The sequence below is a fragment of the Camelus dromedarius genome, chromosome X (assembly GCF_036321535.1).
Source record: "Camelus dromedarius isolate mCamDro1 chromosome X, mCamDro1.pat, whole genome shotgun sequence".
NCBI lineage: Eukaryota > Metazoa > Chordata > Mammalia > Artiodactyla > Camelidae > Camelus > Camelus dromedarius.
The window spans coordinates 65,059,239-65,080,428 of record NC_087472.1 but is presented as its reverse complement, the minus strand read 5'-3'; the positions used below and the strand labels follow the sequence as shown (position 1 = coordinate 65,080,428).

At 43.4% G+C, this 21,190-nt stretch overlaps 1 protein-coding gene across 2 annotated transcripts in view; it reads left to right on the top strand.

Annotated features, from left to right (window-relative positions):
* Positions 1–21,190, top strand: part of MSN (moesin) — a 64,319-nt gene that overhangs the window by 30,774 nt on the left and 12,355 nt on the right. For both annotated transcript variants that reach the window (XM_064483083.1, XM_064483084.1), the window contains exons 2-4: positions 8,780–8,863; positions 17,851–17,946; positions 19,703–19,977. In XM_064483083.1, the coding sequence (XP_064339153.1) occupies positions 8,780–8,863; positions 17,851–17,946; positions 19,703–19,977 (455 nt within the window). The remainder of the gene's footprint in view (positions 1–8,779; positions 8,864–17,850; positions 17,947–19,702; positions 19,978–21,190) is intronic.

Sequence of the window (21,190 nt, the reverse complement as noted above, 5' to 3'; positions counted from 1 at the left end):
CCTGAAGCTCTTAATTTCTGATACCTAGGCCCTGCTTCTTATGTAATAAACCATGATCTCTATGGGTGAGGCCAGGGAGTCTGTATTTTAAAAATTTTCCCAGTTGATGATGATGAAACAGTTTGAAGACTCAGTTTGTGATTTCTCTGGATACCAACTGAGTTTGGCCATCTTGGTGGGTTGTGTTAAGGGGGTGGAGACTTGTGTATACTGATGGGACATGATTGGAGAAAGTGGCAAGGCAGACCCCAGAACAAGGAAAGAAGATCAGACAGCCTTTGAAAGGACAAGGTCACATAAGCACTCTGTTGTGTTCTGTCTCCCCTCAGGGCTCTGCTTCTTGGGGGAAGTTCCCATCCCTCCCAAGAGAGAAAACATTTAAAATAATGCAAGGGTATGTGTGTGTCTACCTGATGTGCATGGCTTCAAATTGTCTAACCAAATAGAAATCTAATTACATTTTAGAGTTTGCACCCAATGTGAAAGAGTCCTTTATGCTAGAAGGGCTCTCTGGAGGTCTTCTTGGGAAGACCCTAGCCCTCAGGTGCAGTTGAATAAATTTGTATTTTAAATTATTCCTGAGAGGTAGAATATTTGTAATAATATGGCTAAAAAAGGAGGGGTTAGTAATCGTCACATTGTACTTTGATGTGCCAGATTCTTTCATGTCTGTTATTTTACCTTAAATCTCCCAATAACGCTGTTGTGAGGGTGATATTATTAGACCCATTTTACAGATTAGAAAACTGAGTTTCATAAGGTCAGAGATACTCCAGAGCCTCTTTCTCCTATACCATGATTCGTTCCTCAAATAATTGAGACCATTATTTCTGGCGGACGGCTCCAATTTTGTGAGTTCCCCAGACACCAGGTTTGGCTGTTAGCTTACCAGCAAGGTTGGCAGGAAGTCAGCCTTAGCTTAGCTGTGGGGTTGAAAAGAGAGCTTTTTGATTTAGTCTCAAACCCTCCCCCTTCCCTTGCATAGTTGACTGTTCCTAGCTTCAGCGATTTTAACACCCAGGAGCACAAGACAGGGCAGAAATCCCATGAATAATGGATGGAACCCAAGCTGAGGCTAAGGTCAGCTCCAGTGTGCTTCAGAGCTGTGATGCTGGAGGTTGCTGTGGTGTGTTCCTAAGCAGAGAGTAGAGCCCTCTTCTGGTGCTCTGGGTAGAACTGGCGTCTCCAGGCAGCTGCAAGTGGTCTGTGTTTCCACCCTACAAATACTTCCTGTGAAACTTGTAGGCAGGAAGCTGGGTCAAGCAGGAAACTGATGCTAGAGACTGAAACCTAGCTGGGTGTGGCCCCAGAAAGGGGGCTTCTCTCATTTGCGAGACTTATTTTATTACTGATGAGCCCTCTCCTTTTATTTCAGCAACTTCAGAGTTTTATAAGAATTGAAAATCTGTTGTTCTTGGCTACCTAGATATAAATCCGTTCCTCAAATTCTACCTCTTTCCCTGCTGTGTCGTCACCAGTCCCCCATCCTGTCCCATCCCAACCTCCAGCTTGGGTCTTGGCTGTGCCTGCTGCCAATCAGTTGCTATCCAAGTTTTTGCAAAAGAAGCTATCCTAGAAACAAGAGATCTTTGCATTTCCTTCCATGTTGTTATAAAAGGTTTAGTCTCCGTAGAATAGGTGATGATGAATGTATCAGAGCCTGAAAGTTAGACTTGCCCTCTGTCATAAGCTAGACTCCCAAGCAGTGCCAGCCTGGAGTTTTTTGTGGAAGCAAAACTGGTCCTACCTCCTCCACATAGTCGTTCCATAGTTGTTCCAGATCAACAGTAGTTCACCTAAAGTGTCTACTGGTTTCTAAGTGCTAAGGTGTTTCTCTGGCTTATTAGGGCCAGTGGATCAAGAGCTAGTTTTTTTTAAATTTTAATTTAATTTAATTAGTTTATTTTTTTGGGGGGGGGTAATTAGTTTCTTTTACTTATTTATTTATTTTAACGGAGGTACCAGGGATTGAACCCAGGACCTTGTGTGTGCTAGGCATGTGCTCTACCACTTAAGCTATCTCTCTACCCCAAGAGCCAGGTTTTTAATCCTTACTCTCACACTGTCCAGCAGCTCGGTGACCCTGGGCCAGTGCCTCCCCTTCTCTGGACCTCAGTTTCCCTAGCTGTATATTGCAGAGTTTGAATCAAGTGACCTCTGAGGTCCCTTTAAGGTTGATAGTTTGGGATTCTGGATTGTTAATTCTCTTGGAGAACAAGGATGGGAAGTCCTAGAAAGGTGTTATTCTGGAGTAGCCAGATGAGATCCTAGGATGGGTGGATTGAAATCTTTAGGAAATTTAAAGAGGAGGAGTGGCCATGATAAGGAGCTTGTGGGGGAGGCCCTGTGCCTAGGAATGAGAGATGAGCTGGGTGGTGGGTAGGGGAGTGGGTGTTGTTTGCTTCTGGAATATGGTTTGGCTGAGCTGATTTTGAAAATAAGTCCTGGAGTTAGGTGTAAATGGTGAGGAGCTAGTTTCCTTCCTGACCTTCATGTATTGCGAGGAAGAGGGGGACTCTGTCTCAGCCTGAGGTTTAGCAAAAGGCTGTGCAATTAAGGCTGGATTAATGGGGAAGCTGTAGTTTTCTAAGGTAACCTCACTGTTTCTGACCTTTTCAGCTTTGGTCTCTGTCCTGAGCTCTCCTCCCATAGTGACAATATAGTTACATTCTCATTGCTAAGAGGGGTTAGTTTTGTTTGGGGTTACTCCCTGAAATATATAACTGGGGGAGTAACATCCAGTTTCCAATATGCCCTTGTCTCCCAGTTGAAATGCTTCTCAGGGAGCTTTTGGAAGGCAGGATTGAGCCAAAGCAAGTGAAAGGGGACCCTGCCTTATCCCCCATGCCTTTTGCAGTGGTTGGAGTGATTGAAGAATTACTACTGACTCATTAAAGGTATGGGTCATGTGGCATTGGGTGTGGTTGTCATTTCTAGAAACTGCTGGGAAAAAGCACAGGCAGAGGAAGGGTTAACCCTCAGCAGGTCTTGCCAGCAGTGTTAAGGGTCTGGAAATGGTCAGGAAGAGCTCAGAATGGATAGCTGTACCAGGTACCACTTCTAAGTCAACAGGGAAGAGGCTGAGTTGCTGGGAAGTGAGTGAGTCAGTGGAGGAGGAACGGAGGCGGGGGGAGGGGGAGAATGCCTCCTAGGCTAAAGTTTCAAAGCAACCCTTGTTTTTCCCCTTATGGAAAACAGCTGCTTGAGGCAGCGCTGTCATCCCAAGAGGCAGGACAAACCAGGCCCTACCCTGCACTGCCCTGCCCTCACCCTACTTCTGGCAGCAGGAAAATGGTGGGTGCTAGAGCCTAAATAATGGGGCTAGGCAGTTTCAGTGACACTGTGGTCACTGCTCTCTGTTCAGGGAAGAGAATGAAGTTCTGAGGTTGCCCTGGTAGGGCTTGTCCTGCCTCTGGCCACCCTCCAATGCTTACCGTTGCCTTCTCCATACCAGCCGTGCCACTGATAGCCCAGAGGAGTTGGGCCCTTGAAGAGAATGGGGAGGTGGCAGGTGAGGGGTGAGGTCATTGAGCTTAGACTCAACTAGGCTGACTCACAAGCTCTGCCCTGGCGAGGAGGCCTTCCCAAGCAGTGCTTCCCAGATGTGCCCAGGCTTCCTATGCCAGAGTGTTTGGGCCAAAGTAGTTGCCAAGGCAGTTTCTGAAGTCAGTAGTGAAAACAGTGTGACTAGATGACTGAAGAAGTAGGTGGAGTCATGGATGATGCTCCAGGAATGTCCAGAAGACTCGTCTTCACCACTTGCTGGCTGAGTAAATGTGGCTTCAATGATGTTAAATGAGACTGCAGGTGGTGGGGCTTGGCACATAGTTGCTATTAAGTAAGAGTTCATTTCCATCATTCTGTTACCTGCCTTTATGCTCTTCAGTTTCCTCAACCATAATGTTGGGCTAGTAATGCCAGTTCCTTCCAGCTTACAGTTCTGTGCTTCAAGCAAATTACTTGTGATTATGACTCTCTCTCTGCTTTCTCCTTTGTCTTCCCCAAATTTCTCTCCAGGAAAGAGCCATCTTGTAATTCAGTGACACAGGGCAAGTGAGAGGAAACATTGCCTTGATCTCACTGTGGCCTGGCCACTGTTCATTTGGGAGCTCCTGGCCCTAAGGAAAGAGAAGTTCCCTTATTTGAAGCTGGTCAGGTCCAGGGACCAAAGCACCCCAGCTGTTGCATCCAAGGCAGAAGTAGCATCTAACCTCGTTATTTTTGTTTCTTGGGCAAGCCGGCTGGGGACACAGGAGAGATCCCAGTTTGTTGAGGGCTTTGCACAGCAGACCACTGAGATGGGCTTATTAGTGTCCAGTGAAGGGCTTGGTGTGGGAAGTGTCTGTGTTCACTTGTTCAATAAATAACAGTGGACTTATTGTTCTTGGCCTAGGGGTGGGAAGGCTAGTGTGTATGAGAGGGTGATACTGCCTCCCTCCCCCCACCACCACACCCAGACATTTTTTGTTCTTTAAACCCTAAATATTCTCCAGCGATACAGTCTTCAGGGACAGGCTCAGACAGGGATTTAGTTCTCTGATGGGGACCACATCTTGAAATGCTTTCCCACCCAGGCCAGCTCCTCCACTCCTGCCAAGCTGAGGGGCTGCCTAGGAACTTTCTGCTAACTCTGGAGGCTTTAGTTTTATGTTCTTGCCTCCCAACCTACATTGCCTTCTTCTCATTGAGATTAAAGAGACCAGGCCCAAAAGGAAGGCAGTGGGCCCTGTGTGGCAGTGGGCCTGGGCCTGCAGCTCATCTTACACATTTGGGTCCCAGATTACTCCTAAGGAAAACAAGGGATCTTCTTTGATCAAAACTCCTGCCTCTACCTATAACTTTCAGCCCCAGTTATGCCATTACCCTTACTCTCCCCTACCTCCGACACATAGAAAAAAGGAGAACACAGACCCATGACCCTGTCTTCATGACTCACATTTTCTTCTGAGTTAAGTGGTGGCAAGAATAGAAGTACCTTTGTATTTGCTTTTCTAATTTTTTTAAACCTAAGATTATTTGTCTCAACAGTGAAGTTCAGGAAACCATAGGCTGCTTTCCCTGGAGAAGCAGCCACAGTGGAATGGCAGAAACCCTGAACAGGGATTCTGAAGAAGTAGGTTTCAGTTTGGTTTCAGCTGGACATCTTCAGAGTTTAGGCGAGCCCTTGTTCTGCGATGATGCTCTATCTGTAGGAGGGAGGAAGCATGGACAGCACTAGCTTCTCTGACATGCTTATTCCTAACCAAGCTGAGTCCTTGTCTACCTATTTATTTATTTAAGAAACATTTATTTAGCAAATGTTTGAGTTAAATATTTGGACTCACAGGCCAGCGCCTGAAGATGCTAGATTGACATGACCTATGATTAACACAATCTGCAAGAGACACTGAATTTCCTTTGAAAATGATTCCCAGTAGGGTGAATTAAAAAGAACTCCTGGGCTGTGGAATGTTTCCCTCAAATCCCACTCCTTTCCTCAGTTTCCTCCCTCGGTGCTTTCTTCCCAAAAGCCGTATTCTGATTCTGCCCCACCCTGCTTGGAACCTTCAGGCTGGCTGGCCAGTGTCAACAGGATTAGGGCCCAGCTTTATAGCATATTCTTCAAGGCTCTCCACCTACTGTCTGGGCCACTCTGCTGACTCTTCATTCAGTCTGCAGGCCTCATTTACCTTGTAGTAGGCCTACATGCTTACATCTCTGTCTCCTTTGGGCCATCACACATATTGCTTTCTCTACCTGGGAAAGTCAGGTGCTCTTCCCCCGACTCACACATTCTCCCTTTTTCAAAATCCAGGTTATCTTTAGAGACCAGTGCAAATACCACTTTGAACTGTGGCTCTGTAGTTCCACAAAAGGTTTCTTCTGTTCTGCTATGGTACTTCTCAGGGTCCCCCTTGTCTATTATACTTTTCCTGTTATTCAGTAAGTACCTTGGAGTCACAGACTGGTCCTACAGCTGTACTGCAGCCATAGTTCCTTAAACATTGAATTCCATTAATGTTGAGTAAACTGAAATAAATTCATAGGAAGCTCCTTAACCTGGAGTCCTTGGGCCTCCATGAAGTCCATGGGTATCATTTGAATTGGGAAGGATCTATGGATTTGGATGGAGGAAAATTACATATTTGTTTTCACTAGCCTCTCACTGAAAATTAGCCCCTCTTTCAACTATGAATGTAGCCCCCCTCCCCCAAAAAGGCAATAGTAATGGCAGTGCCTGTGACTTTGTAAACAGTAGAAATCTAGGATACTTTTATACTACGGTTTAGTTGTTATAGATTTCTCAAAATATCATTTATGCTGAAGATGAAATTAGAGTAGTAATAACTAGAAAGACCCAGTGTTAGGTAATTATGTAATATGATAACAAAGAAGTACGTATTAAATTTTGATAACTATTTCAATATAATTTGTCTCTTTGTATCTACTTTATTTCATGCATTTTCAAATATTCTGAGAAGGGGGTCCATAGAATTCATCCAACTTCCCAGAAGGGTCCATGGACCAAAAAAAGTCATGGTGTTAGATGTTCCCACCTCTGAGTCTGTATATTATGCTATATCTATCTCTTATATCGACTTGCTTAGGTTAGTACTGTTCATTTAGCCAATATCTTGTGAATACCCATTGAGTCTTAGATACTAGAGAGGTAACTCTAATTAAGACTAATTAAGACTCTAATTAAGGTGAGAATGAAATCTCTCAATGTACTAAAAAGCCCACTATCCCTTTTCTACTCTTTCCTATCCCGTCAAGTCACTGGTGTTTTTGAGGTCTCCCCTGACTCAGCTCAAGGGTGATTTAAGGCTGAGGTTGAGGCCAAATTCCAGCCCATTGGACCTCATTCTCCCTACCTTATAAGAGCCCATTCTATGGAGGTCAGTAGATTGCCAGGAAGCCTAGGTAACACTGAGTCAGCTGGACTAACCTTGCCCACTGTCTCCCACTGGGGTACTTGCCTTACTTGTTCCTGCCTTCCGGGCCTTTCCTGTCCCATTGTCAATCCTGAAATAGATTTCCTCCTTGGCTCCCTGGTGAGATTTATTTACAAAATTGTTCCCCAGGCCTGGTCCTCATCAGAATTGTTTAGCTGGCAAAATTGCTGTCTGGCTCCCTCTTCCCCGCTAGCTGACCACTGTGCTCAGGAAAGGCCCAGAGGTGTCAAAAGACTGATAAGGTTTAATGTCTCACCTACTCCATGGGGATTTTCATCTTTGATAATTCTATTTTTAGTCCCTCCCAATAGTATAAGTAATATGTGAGCACCCTAGAAAATGTAGATTAGTTCTTTTTAATTTAAAGAAGAAAAAATGCACTCACAAGATCACTACCAAGACTAACACTCGAGTATGGTTTCAGTAACCTCTCTATGTATACATTTTACAAAATTGAGCTCTTGAAATCTTGTTAGTTACTCTTCCTTAATATTACTGAAATATTTTCCATGGGCATGAAATAGTCTTTATGAATATTTTATATGACCATATAACAAGTCATCCTCTGAGTGTACCATATAGGTTACTTAAGCAAAGTGTCCAACAACTAAAAAATTAACATTTCATTTCTCTTAATGGAGACATTTTGCACTTTGATGTAAGAAGGCTCTAGAATATTGGTTTAAATTGTTAGATTTGGTCTTAGATCTGAATTCAAACCCTGTCTTCGTGACTTACTAATGATGTGACTTTAGACAAATATCTATTTCTTCATCTCCAATGTGGAGATAAGACTCTCTACTTCACAGGGTGATTCTTACTAAATGAAGTAGTGTATATGAAGTGCCTAGTGAGTAATAATTGTTCATATATGAAAGCTGGTGCTTATTGTTGCTATTAATACTACTACCATCACTACCAAATTTTCAGCCAAAGGAACAAATCTCTACTGATGAAATTTCAGCTATCATTGACCTTGGCTAGGAGATATCTTCTTAAAGGTAGAGGGTACTTTTTTAGTGCCTATGAAATCCTGTGTGTGGCTACCTGTTATTTTTATCTGGGCCTGTCCCTGTCCCTTTTCCCTCTGCTGATTTGGCTTTGGTAGCACCTCTGTGCTGCCTACATCTACCTCTGTTGAAGCCCCTTTCCTCTCTTGTTCTTAGGGTGGCCAATGAGACATGAATACAGAATGTGTTAACAATGCAAGTCAGCATATAGAACCATAGACGTCAGCACTGAAATGGCCATTGGAGATCACCTAGTGTTGTAATTGACAACCCCCATCCCCTGCTTTCCTGCCGTTGCACAGATGAGGGGAACTAAGGCCCAGGGAGGGGATAAAACTTATCCAGTGTTATAGATTGAGCCAGTTACTGTGCTAGGCTTGGAACCCAGTGTTCTTTATCCTGCCTTTAACTTGCTTCTGCAAAGACCAGTGCTATAGGGAACCCAGGCTATATATCAGAATTAGGGTAACAAAACTGTGGGCTTAGAGCTGACTAGTGTAGGTGGGGAAGGCTTGGAAGAAGTACAGTCAACACTTGTTCCCTCCTGATAGTATATTGATTTGCATTCATTTGTTTGCCCCTTGGTAAGCATTGCCCTGTAGCTGTGTTATTTTTTTTGTTATTGTTGTTGTTGTTGTTTTCTTCAGTAAACTAGTTGGGAGCAGGGGCTGGGTTACTGTTTGCTTCAATAGTCTTCCTTCCTTCCCACCAATATCTAAATTGCTTAGGTTCTTGCATCTTAGTTCTCTCTTCTGTGGTTGAAGAGAGACTTGTCCCAGGCTCTGCTGAGCACAGAGCCAGACAATTAACTTTTCTCCTTTGATCTCATCCTAGATCAATGTGCGTGTGACCACCATGGATGCAGAGCTGGAATTTGCCATACAGCCCAACACCACTGGCAAGCAGCTGTTTGACCAGGTAAGGGAGGGACCTGTTGCTCCTTAGCCTCTTTCACTTCTCCCAATGATTTCCACCATAATGCCCACTTCTTGGGAATCTCCTCTATTCACTTCTCCAGTTTAGGTCAAAACAAAGGCTGACTTTCAGCCTTAATAACAAAGGAGACAAAGTTTAAGTTTGGCAGCCTGCACCTTGGATGGCCCCAATTACTCCTATCCTTGGTGCTGAACATGGGAGAAAAAAGAGGCAAGTGGAATATGACTGTGCTAGATGCTTTAAAAATGTCAGCACACAGAGCTTTTCTGTCAACTCTGAAAGATGTAAATGATCTCGTCTCCATTTTAATGATAAGCCTCAGAAATTAAATAACTTAATTGCACTCACTGGTATCTGGCTGGGATTTGAACGCCATATTCTTGTCACTGAACAACATGGCCTCTGTCACATTTTTTTTCTTCTTAGTAGAAGGAAATCAACATATTCTCCCTGAGGTAGTGTGTTCTCTGTACATTTCCCTGGAAGGAATATTGAGGCTTAGGACACCACTGTGGGGGATGAATGCAATAACAGGGTACTGCGTGTCCTGCAACCATGCCATGGAAATAATGATGAAGTGGTCATTTCCATCTCTAATCCAAGGGGTATCCCTTCACTGTGAATCACCATTATCAGAAGGGGTGTGCTCTATAATATAATAGCCAGGTCAGGGCCACAGAATCTTTCAGAATTCAAAACCTCTTCAGGGTCCAAAGAATTGTGCCATCTGTGACCAGACTTCCAGGAGTAAAAATGGGGCTCCCATTTCCAGAGACTGGGATCTCTCCAAATGGGCCATTATCCCATTTCCCCACCAGCCTCTGTTGAGGTCAGGGTCTGACATTGTCCAGTAGGTTAGGACCACATGTCTCCTTAATAGATTTTATAGGCCCTCTTGCTTCCCTTTCTCCTTTGCCCTCTGAGTAGAGTACCTCTACTGTCTGAGAACTTCCCTAGAGATGGGAAGAGGAAGGAAGAAAGAAGTTATATTCAAATAAGATCATTCTATTCCTGTAAATATGCCTGACTGGTGAGGGGAGAGAATGGGGATGGTACAGGGCTGTTTTCCATTCAGCTGTTTATGTAAAAGGAAGAAAGGTAGGGCTAGAAATGTGAAGACAGCTTGGGCTTGCCTCCGAGTCCCTGATGTCACGTGGTAGAGTGGGAAAATTGTTTTCTGTGGCTAATACAAATGAAAGTCAACATTTGGCCAGGGCTTACTATATGCCAGGTACTGTGGCAGGCATTTTGTGTACCATTTCATTTGATTATCACAAGGCCCTATGAATGGCCTCATTTTACAGATGAAAACAAAATCTTCATTTTTCTTAGCTAGGCTTTGGGAAAATTATTGAACCTTTCTGAGCTGGTAGTCTCATCCAAAAAAAAAAAAAAGTGGGTCTAGTACCTACCTCACAGACTTTTTGTGAGATTATGAAAGAGTATACTATTTATATCTCACTTGCTGCCCAGAAAACTTGTTGTGGTGCCTTATAAGGATACACAAAATCCAAAAATATAAATTAGAAATAGGTGAGAAAGACAATATGAAAATACAAATAGAGAAGTGAATGTTTTGTGAAGCATGTGGCATGTAGTAGAGATATCATAAGTGATAGCTCCCAAATGTGATGATAGTTCTTGTCTCATAAATCAGCTCGAGTTGGGAGATAAACTTGAAGATCCTCAGAGTACCTAAGTTTGGATTTAGTTAGAACTTACTTCTTCTCTGAAGTTTGTTTTGTATTGAATGGTGAAAGGTAGTCATTGATATTTAATTTGTAACAGTACAAATTAATCAGGGGAACATTTAAACACACATTTACTACAATTAAAGTAATGTGCTGACATTCACATAGTTCACAAGTGATTACAATGCTAGTCTGGAATGACTGAATGCATTTTGATTACATTAAGGTTTTGCATTCTGTGTTTGCATGCAGGTTTTATATTGGAAAGCTTTTAAAGGGACAGCCTGGTGAAGTTGAAAAGGCACTGAGTAGAAAGTTAGAAATCTTGCGCCTTAGGGCTGGCTCTACCATTAAGTTTCCTGATACCTTACACAAACCTTCTTGTCTTTGGACCTCCATTTCCCTATCTGTACAGTGTCTAACTGATCTCTCAAATCTGGTTATCTCTCAAAAATTATCTGTGGCATTTATTTCTGTATTCCATATCTTTTTCTTTCCCATTTCTAGCTCCACTATTTGGATTTCAATGACCCCTTTCTGTAAAAGGGAGGGAAATGCTTCACTTGAGTATGATTTGCAGTTGGCATATGCCAGGAAGTGGGGAGGGAAAAGCTACCTGGCAGGGGGGACAGGCTTCTTACTGTCTCTGGGACAAAAGGAAGAAGGTGTCTGTATGATAGGTAGGCTGTTGGGCCCTTTGCTTCAGACAATATCATTCAGGGCAACAACGATAGAGGAGAGAGTATTAGCCAATGTGGATTTTATAGTCCAGCTGGGAACCGGAGGCTCCCTCAGCCTTTTCCCAGAGCCCTGGTTCTATACCCCACCTCTCTCAAGCCAAATGACACCATTCCCTGCCTTCAACACTGGGGGCTTTGTCCGCTTGCATTGGAGGGGGTAGCTGTGGAGGGTGAGGAAGGCATAATTTAGAGCCTAGGGCAGAAAAATCCTTGAACAAAGAGGTCTATTAACTTTGAAAAGCCACAAGGCCTGATAATTCTTTGTTAGTGTTGGTTTGCTTTGCGTACTGTGGGTGTGGTTCTGAGGGAAACCCAGACGATGGATCAGGAGCCCGGGCCAGATTGGTATGCTGGTTCTGAAAGCTACTGCTTCCCTAAAAAAAACCCTTGAGAGACTTGAATCTTTCATACTGGTTGGGGAGAAGAAAGGGAGAAAACTAGGAAATTCATGATTTCCCTTCTGGGAGATCAGGGTTGTTTTGAAAAAATAGCACTTAGTGAGCACCTACTATGGACTAGCCTTAGCTTGGTACTTTAATCCTCAGTGATCCCATCTATTAGAGATGAAAGTGTGTTCTAGATTATGTAGTTAGTAAATTGCAAAATGGAGTTTTAGATATAACTCAGAGTATAAAACTATACTTTTCCCCACCGCACTACCCTTATTTGGGGGTGAATGAGCCTGCTTGGCTTGGAGAAGACGCAAGAGAAGATGTATTCTCTGTCTTGAGATCACTGAGGGGCTGCTGTACGAAGGAGGTGGCAGTTATGTTCTGTGAAGTCAGAGGAGCAGAACTGAAACCTCATAGGTGAAAACTACAGGAAAAAAGATTTGAACTCTTACACAATTGAGCATCTGGCACTCTCAGGGCCAAGGCAGGTATGGATGGGAATCTTCAGAGGTCCGTGTTTACAGGCCACTGGGGGATTTGATCTCTTCCCTCTCTCTAACTCAGTGAGGCATAAGGGAGGAAGTCCATTCTGTCTGGCCTTTGAGACCCATCATTCAAGGAGATTGGGGGCCTAGAAGGAAGGAGCTGGACTCCTTGGGAAGAATTGACAAAGCTCTGGGGCCATCCTGGAATCCAGCAGTTGTCTGGCTAATGACCAGAGAGGAAGCAGACTGGAGAGGAAGCACCCTCCTTGGCACCAGCGGTAAATAGCAGGCAACAATGTGAAGCCATAGCTTGAGGAGGCCCAAGATCTGGTAGGAAAGGGAAATGAAGCCATAGTTCTTCCCTTCTACCTTTGTTTCTTCTTGTGAGTGTCCTTGTAGCTAGCTATGGAGGAGAGAGAACAGATTTTGCTACTGTGATTGTGTCACTTAGCCCCACTTCTAAAGCCTGAGGTTCTTCTCAGCGCTCTTGATTACCTAGGTCCCACTAGGGGGAAGTGCTATCATTCTAAGTTCCAGTTTAAGAATTCTTTGCCTGGCTCCTCCTCAGCCAGGAGCTCTAGCTCCAGCTGTCAGTCTAGCTCTACCTGCCCCCTCCGCTTAACGTTTTGGGCTCTAGAAAAGAGGTGAAATTTCAGAGCATGCATCCATTCATTCTTCTATTTATTGACTGATTCAATATTGACTGAAGGTCTACTGTATCTCAAGGATAGTCTCTTAATCTCTCAAATACCATCTCTATCCTTAAGGAACTTGGAGTTACTTACCTGTGGAAGCAGAGAAAAGTACAACTCTCCTCTCACACAGAATGAAACAAACACCCTTGAGGCTCGGATTGTGTATAGAGGTGGTATATAGAGCATGGGATTCAGTGTCAGCCTTGGGTTCAAACTGTGTCCTGCTATTTAGCTGTGTGACCTTGGATGGCTCGTTTAGCCTCTTAGGACTTCACTTTTCTCAGTAAAATGGTAATCACACTAATCTTAGAGATTTTGTGGTCTTATTTAATCCTCAAATAAGTGAAGTGCCGGGTGCATAGCAGACGTTCTAATGTTGCTTGTTCTTGTTAAGGGCTAAATAAGTGGGTGAAAATTCCTCTGGGAGTTCAGATAAGGGAGCCATGAAATCAGGAAGCTTTTCTGGCTCAGTGAAGGCCTTAATTTTGTGGACTCTGCATTAAAGGCAACAATCCTTTCTTTTTTTTTTTTCCATTTTTATTTTATAAAATAACTAACATCTATTATTATAATAATAGTATCCCCATCTTATAGATGAGGAACTCAGCTGTGGAGAGGGGAAAAGCCCCGATTAAGGTCAGATAGTTAGGAAGTAGTATAGTGGCTTGAACCAAGGCATATAGCATTTCCAGTTTTCCCAGTTCCTTTTGTCAGCTGTGTCCTTTGTGATCTCCCCTTTCTTTGCCTATTTCCATTCGAAGAGCAAAGTTTGGTCCCTAAGCTTAGAACCCTAGCTGAATGTGTTCTGTGCTACAGAGCAGGTGGCCACAGGCATTATGGGTTAGCAGAAGCCTCGATGGTGGCAGCCCCTCCTGGAACATTCCAGTTGTGCATTGATTTGCTTTCAGGTGGGTGGCTGATGCAGTTGCTGCCAAGCCTGTAGTGGGATCTCAGTGGGCCTCAGGTGTTTGGGCATTGATGCAGTTTTGCACATAATTTCTCATGCAGTTTTCCTCTTGAGGCTCAAGCCTTGCTTCCCAGTCTTGCTCTGGGCTTCTGAAGTGACTGATTATGTCACTAGTTTATTTACTCAGATAAATGCATAGGGGATACGGGGAGGAGGACTCTGGGCTCTGGAATTGACCTAATCTCCCCTCCTCTCCCTAGAAATCAGACATAAGCAAGCTTCACACGCAAAAGAGAGGCAAATGGAAGTTCTTTCTTACATCCAGATGCTCTTGATAATTAGTGGGGATTTTCTCAGAGGCCAGTCTCTTTCCCTTACTGGACCCCAGTTTTCTAGTTTATGCTGCTTCAACCCTATAATGCTCCACAGTCTGTTTTGGGGGTTTGTATTGTGTGGCTGAATAGAATCTACAGCGAGTGTCTTACAAACTAAAGTCCTAGTCCCTCTAGGAGGTGCACAGAGCTGTGGGATTGGAACTTCAGTTTTACTTGTAGATGTTAATTATTTTATTATTAGAACATAGATATTTAAGGAGTGGAAAATAAAATTTACACAAATGATTAAGATTAAAATAAACCTGAGGCTTCAAAGAAATTCCTCTTGGAGCCATCTCCTTGTGTCTCACGCCGCCACCCCCCCACCCGACCCCCTATCCCCTGGGTATATGCATTCATTATTTTCTGCTGCTTAAGAATTTCTTCTATGGCAGCTTTGAGAAATACTAGTTCAGGCCAGCGATCTGGCTGTTTGGGATCAAAGGCAGAAAAGAAAGAATTTTTTTCTCAGGGATGTAGCCATTTCTCAGAGTGGAATGGTAAGGACCCTAGTCATTGGAGCCACAGATGTTGTTCCTGGAACCAGAACCTAGATACTCTTTGCCACTAGAAAATGAGATTTCTCTTTCCTCTGGAGTGATTTCTCAACTGGAAGTGAGCAAAGATTGGCCTCATTTCCACATTTCAGGACTTGGAAGTGGGGCCAAGACTTGCCTGATCAAATGATTCCCAGCACCCTGTGGACCTTAATTGGAGATTTCCTTATAGCCTGGGTTCCAAGGGTCATTTGTTTTATCCTTTGTTCTTTTTCTATCTCAATTCTGACTTCAGACCATATTTCCTTCCCCTCATACCCTCACTTCCTCACTTTGGGACTTCAGTGGAGGCTGAGAGACATTGCTCATCTCTCCAAGATCTACAGCCTAAGGAAGTGGAAAATTTACATGCATCTGAGGGCTCTGTATTCATAAGGGGAGGCAGTGGTCAGAGAAATTTAAATGCCCCACTGATCCTGAAATCTTTTTTTTTTTATATCATTTTAGCTATTACTTTGTCCAACTTCTCCTCAGAGATACTCCAGATCCTAGAACTATTTTGGCTCCCATGATCCTCTTCTCATCACATTCCTACTCATCCCACTAGTGAAACAGACAGTATCGTGCAAAAAGAGGCCAATGATCTCACTCCTAGGGCCTCTGGGACTGGCTGTGTAGTTCATACCTGCCTTACTCCCTTTTAGTTTTGTGGTCTCTGGGCCTCTACAGCTGGGCTCTTGGTACAGGCAAAAGTCAGTTGCTGCTCTACAAGTTCTATTCCCAGTCTGCCTGCTATGACCTAGCGTCCTGGCCCCAGTGGTCCATTTTCAGCGTCTTCAGTGGGTCCCTTTCTCTCCTGGGGATGAATTGCTTCTTGGAACTTATTTCTTCCCACCGATTGTACCTGGACACTGTTCTTCTGCAGCCCTGTGAAAAACCATTAGAACTATTAATTAGGCCCTATCTTAGATGTAGGATGAGTAAGAGGTGCTTTAAAGATCTTACCTGTCCATCCTCTCCCTCTATCCTCTACAAAAAAGCCAGTATCACTTTTTAACATGACTACTTTGTATGCCCCATCTAAAACCTGCTGGCAATCCCTACTGCCTATTAACTTAGAATCAAGGACACACCTTGCCATTGAATCCTGGAAATCTCTTGATCTTTCCTCATACCTCACACCTTCCCTCATTTATCTTTTCTAAACATGTTCCTAATTACCCAAGTTGACAAGGTTTAGGTGGGAAATGGGGTTATATTTCTTAGTCATTTATAAATAACCTAATTAGTAAAATGATAGAACTTGAGAGAAGAAAGAGGCCATCTAAGCCACACCACCCGTGGTAGATGGGGAAGCTGGATAGATGAGAAAGCTGAGGCCCAGAGAGGGAAATGTGCTGCCTTAAGATCACACAGCAAGTTGGAGCCAGAAGTGAGACTTTCAGTCAGGTTTACTAATACCTGATTCAAGCTATGAAAGGGAAGGGTGACCACCATGCATACCCTAGTGAGCAATGAAAGTGAGTGACTTGGGGATATGGCTTCTCTCCAAAGTTGTTGTCGACTGAGCCTAGTGGGAAAGCCAGGAACTATATCTCGATGCAGAGGTGGTCAAAGTCCATTGTCTGGATGGGGTACCTGGGCCAAAAGAGAGACAACCTGGTTAGTCACTTGAGAACCCCAGGGCTTCTAAAATCCTATGAGCCACTGGCATTAGGAAATAGATAGCATACTAGAGAAAAAAAGGGTACAGGCTTTGGAGTCATACATATTAGGATTCTAGCCTAGGCTCTACAGTTTTAGACAGGTTGCCTCCCTTAAGACTTATTTTCCTCATTTATGAAATGGACATAATAGCTATCTCATGGTTGTTCAGCATTTGGTACTTGGCACATAATAGGTACTTAATAAACATGATCTACTTTTTCCTCGGGGCCTCTCTGAAGCTCTAGATTGTAAGCTCTGGGAGTGACCATGGGGCCTGGCTTTAGATGTGTAGTAGAAACTTTGTGGATAAAGTGCAATATGTGAGCGTGGGTGTCTTGAGAAGAGATAACGATTTATTCACAAGGAAGGACATAAGCAACACTGGATCCTTGTTATCTGTTTCTAACTCTAGGTAAATTTCTTCACCTCACTGCCCCTCTCCCACCTCAATATATACCACCCTCCCCTCAATAAGAGAAAAGATAAAGAAGACTCCCTGATGCCAGCATTACCTCATTAGGATGTGGCTCAGCTTCACTGCCACCATCTGCAGTGGTGGGCATGCTGGGGTTAAGCCACCAGCCAGAACTATTTACATGCTAATGTCAGGGACTGGAAAACAGACCCCATCTGTCTTCTCCTGGCTGTCTCATTTTCCTGCCCACTGCTCAGCCAAGATGCCCAGAACACCAGGGGGCCCCTCAGCTACTACACTGAGGTACTTACCCTGTTTCCACTCTCATTCCCACTGTCAACCTGTGTGAGTGGTAAAGGGGAATCATGAGTAACCTGTAATCAGGGCTAGAAAGAAGCATCTCAGCCCCTAGGCACAGCACAGCTTTAGGATGTGTAGGTACCACAGTCCATGATTTACCTCCTCAAACATTCCTTCTTGGGGCATTGTAAATGGGACTCAGTCTGAAGGGCGTAGGCATTATTCCTAGTTTCTAAAGATAAAGGAGCAATCCAGGAGAACAAGATGCAGGAGTTAAGCCAACAGTCTCTACCTTTAGACTTTAAACCATCCTGGGAGTGTAAAGCTGCATGGCATAAGAGAGAGAAGGAGGTGGCAGAAAGCCCTGGGTTTGAATGGTTTAGGAATCAAATAGACCTGACTCTGTTTGTTACTCACTAACTGAACCTTCATTTCTCTGAACCTTACTTTACCATCTGTACAATGAGCCTAACTGTAATTGTACAATAGGGCTATTGTGAAAAGTCAAGGAAATAATCAATATTAAGTTATTGGTGTGTGGTAGTGCTCATAAATAATAGATCCAGCCCCTACCTCAGCAGAAGTACCTTGGGCAGAGAGATGTTGACATCACTTCTTAACTGCTGCCCAAGTGTATTTTCTTGCCAGACACTGGGTGCCTTATATCCTTTCAGGTCAGAGACCATGTGGGCTCCATGTTTGTGTCCTCTGTGCCTGGCACAGGGTTGTCATTCAATCAGTGGTGGTTTTGTGTTTTTTCTTCTAGGTGGTGAAAACTATTGGCCTGAGGGAAGTTTGGTTTTTTGGTCTGCAGTACCAGGACACTAAGGGTTTCTCTACCTGGCTGAAACTCAATAAGAAGGTAATTGCTCATACACTAATAATAATAATAATAGTAATAATAATAATAACGAGGTTGGAAGGAAACTTTTGGAAGTGATGGATATATTTATGCATAGATTGTGATGGTGATTTCATGGATATATACTTATTTCCAAATGCATCAAGTTGATTATATTTACAGCTTTTTGTATGTCAGTGATATCTCAATAAAGTGGTTTAAAAAACAAACAACTCCCCCCAAAAAACAAAAAAAAATCAAAAGCAACAACAACAACAACAACAAAGGTAATTGCTTACCCCACTGCTGGGTTTGAAATTTGCTCCTCTGCAAGATCTTGCTCAGGGGTATAACATGTGCTAGCTGGTAAATCCAGGGCATCTGGGGCTGTATTTTTCACTCTTGGTGGTCTGTCGACCACTGGATCAGAATAAGGGCAGAGCTCTTGCTCTGTCTCCACTTGGATTTCTAACAGTGAGAATGGCCAGTGTCCACAGAGGAGAGTACCCATTAATAGACCACAGCCATTAGTAGTTCTTCAAAAGGGGATTGGTATCCTTTTTTTCTTTCAAAACTCAAGGGCTTTATGAAATTTGTTAAACAGAGTCATAGACTCTTGAACTGGAAAGAATCTTGAAAGTCTCATAATCTTATCTTGTCCCTTTCCCTGCCTGTCAACTGATACCTGAACCCCATACAGATGTTTCCCCCTTTCTGGATATTCTATTTCAGTAGAACTCCAAATGGGATGATTTTGGTTTTTTGGTTTTTTGTTTGTTTGTTTGTTTTTTGCACTTTATTGGTTCTATACTCTTCACAAAATTGCTTTTTCAATTCGTGCGTCACAGGATTTAAAATTTCATTTGTATATTGGCATTTGTAGAATGCTACCCAGAAGGATATTTACTGATTATAACATACTTTGTTTGGCTCCAACAGATTTAAAGTGCTGCTCCTTATAGAAACTGAATTGTACTTCAAATTCAATATTTATTTCATTGAGCTTCAGGATCATTGCAATGAGTACAGTGAAAAACTGATAAAAAAACAAAGGACAGAAATCAGTATCAAAAAGAAAAACACTACTTTCCTCTTTAATGACAAATACAGATGGGATGATTTAAGTATAGGTTCATTCAAGCTCTCCACCTCCAAGCAGCACCTCTGTAAAAGCACAGCAATTCTCCATCTCATTATCCTCAAACTGGCTGACTTTGTCCTTGGAAGTCTCCATACTGTCCTGGGGCTTATTTTCCTGATTGTGTCTAGGGGATGGGTACCCCACCTTCTGCTGGCAGTCTTGTTTTCCCAAAGAGTGGAGGTGACTTTTGCTGGGAAAATATGGAGCCGTTAGGAGCCAATTTCAGGCTTTAAAAGACAATGTGATTTGTGCTCTCGCCTAGCCAATTCCCAAGCCTCAGTCATATATCCTAGTCTTTACTTTGCTAATTTACGGAGTTGAGGGAGTCTTAAAAGAGGAGATTCTAAAGCTTACCCTCAGAATGTGGTGGCAGTTGAATATATTGTCAGATGATGATGGTTTAAGGGCTTATAACTTCAGTGGGTGTTAGGTTATTTCAGGAAGAAATTCCCAACAGAAAGCAGTTATGGATGTGGGATTGGGTTCCCAATAAAACACCTCACTCTTTGGGATTAGCTAAATTGATGACTTTTCAGTGTCTTCTCCCCACCCTACAGCCACTCCCCTACCCTCCAAAGTCTTATTTTGTTTTCAAAGTCTAGTTTTTAAGAGTCCATAACCCCTTGTTGCTCCTAGGTGACTGCTCAGGATGTGCGGAAGGAAAGCCCCTTGCTTTTCAAGTTCCGGGCCAAGTTCTACCCTGAGGATGTATCTGAGGAATTGATCCAGGACATCACACAGCGCCTGTTCTTCCTGCAAGTGAAAGAAGGCATTCTCAATGATGATATTTACTGCCCACCTGAGACTGCCGTGTTGCTGGCCTCCTATGCTGTCCAGTCCAAGTATGGTGACTTCAATAAGGAAGTCCACAAATCTGGCTACTTGGCTGGGGACAAGTTGCTGCCACAGAGGTGAGGTGATGTCCTGGCCATTTACTCTGGCCAGAGTGGGCTGCAGCCCAAAGCTGATTGATCCCTATTACACAGGGGCTGCCAGACCTATCCCTTTCCACTAGAGTCTGTCTGAAGACCATGTTATGCTGCTCAGAGAGACATATTTGCGTATGACACCATACCCTGTTGTTATTACTCTGGTTCATAAAATAAAAAGCTTTTTTTCTCCCTCTTCTGTTTACTTGATTACAGAACTTCATTACCCTGGAAACTGGTGCTTATATAGAGAATGAGAGATGGACTGATTCTCCTTGTTCTGATTCCATTTTATAGATCCTTTTCACTGATTTAGACCTCTTATATCAGAGGCTTGTAGGAGTAAGAGAGAAATACTCAAGCCACGAATATGGGGAGCTCAGTCTTTTAATATTAACAACCAGTGTACAGAGCTTTCTTCTTGTGTAAACTTCAAAGTTGAACTTTCTCAAACACTCATTATTTTTGTTTTAGCATCACAACAACACACAAAATGATTAAGGCAGGCATTATCCTTATTTGCTGGCTAAGGAAATAGAGGTATAGAGGTGCTCACTCTGACTTGCTCATCTCCCACAGCTCATTTGAGGCACAGCTAGACCTGGAACCCTAGTCTCTTGATTTTTTTAACCATGGATTCCCACCCCTCTACTGCATCCAATGGCTGTCTTCATAAGCTTTTGGATTGGAAGGAAGAGTTCTGCTTCATTTTGGTAACCTCAGTCCCAGTGGAGCTGTGCAAATGTACAACTCACCTGAAGGAATTAGGGATAGTGGTTGTGCCCTGGGACTCTATCTGAGTCACTGCCATGATGTCTATGATAGCATATTTAAAGTAAGCCTTGCTTACAATCTAGTAGATCTGGGAAGCTGAGCCTGTTAGTTTCTCCCAAAGCCATTTGGGTTCAGTTCTCTGTTCTGTAATCACAGGCTGTAATCTCATCCCTGACCAATAGTGTCACAAATGCAAACTTGGCCCCACAAAGATGTAGGAGAGAGTGTACATGCCTTTGTAAGGCCCATTTATACTCTTAGCCCCACAAGTCAGCACAGACTCCTGATGCATTATTGTTCTGCTTGGGGACCATGGCACATTATTGGATTTTATGGTTAAAGGTACAAAGGAAGGTGTTCCCACTGTCTTCTTGGTCACCCATTCTGTATCTCTCCTACCTCTCAGGCAGTTCCCTATGTC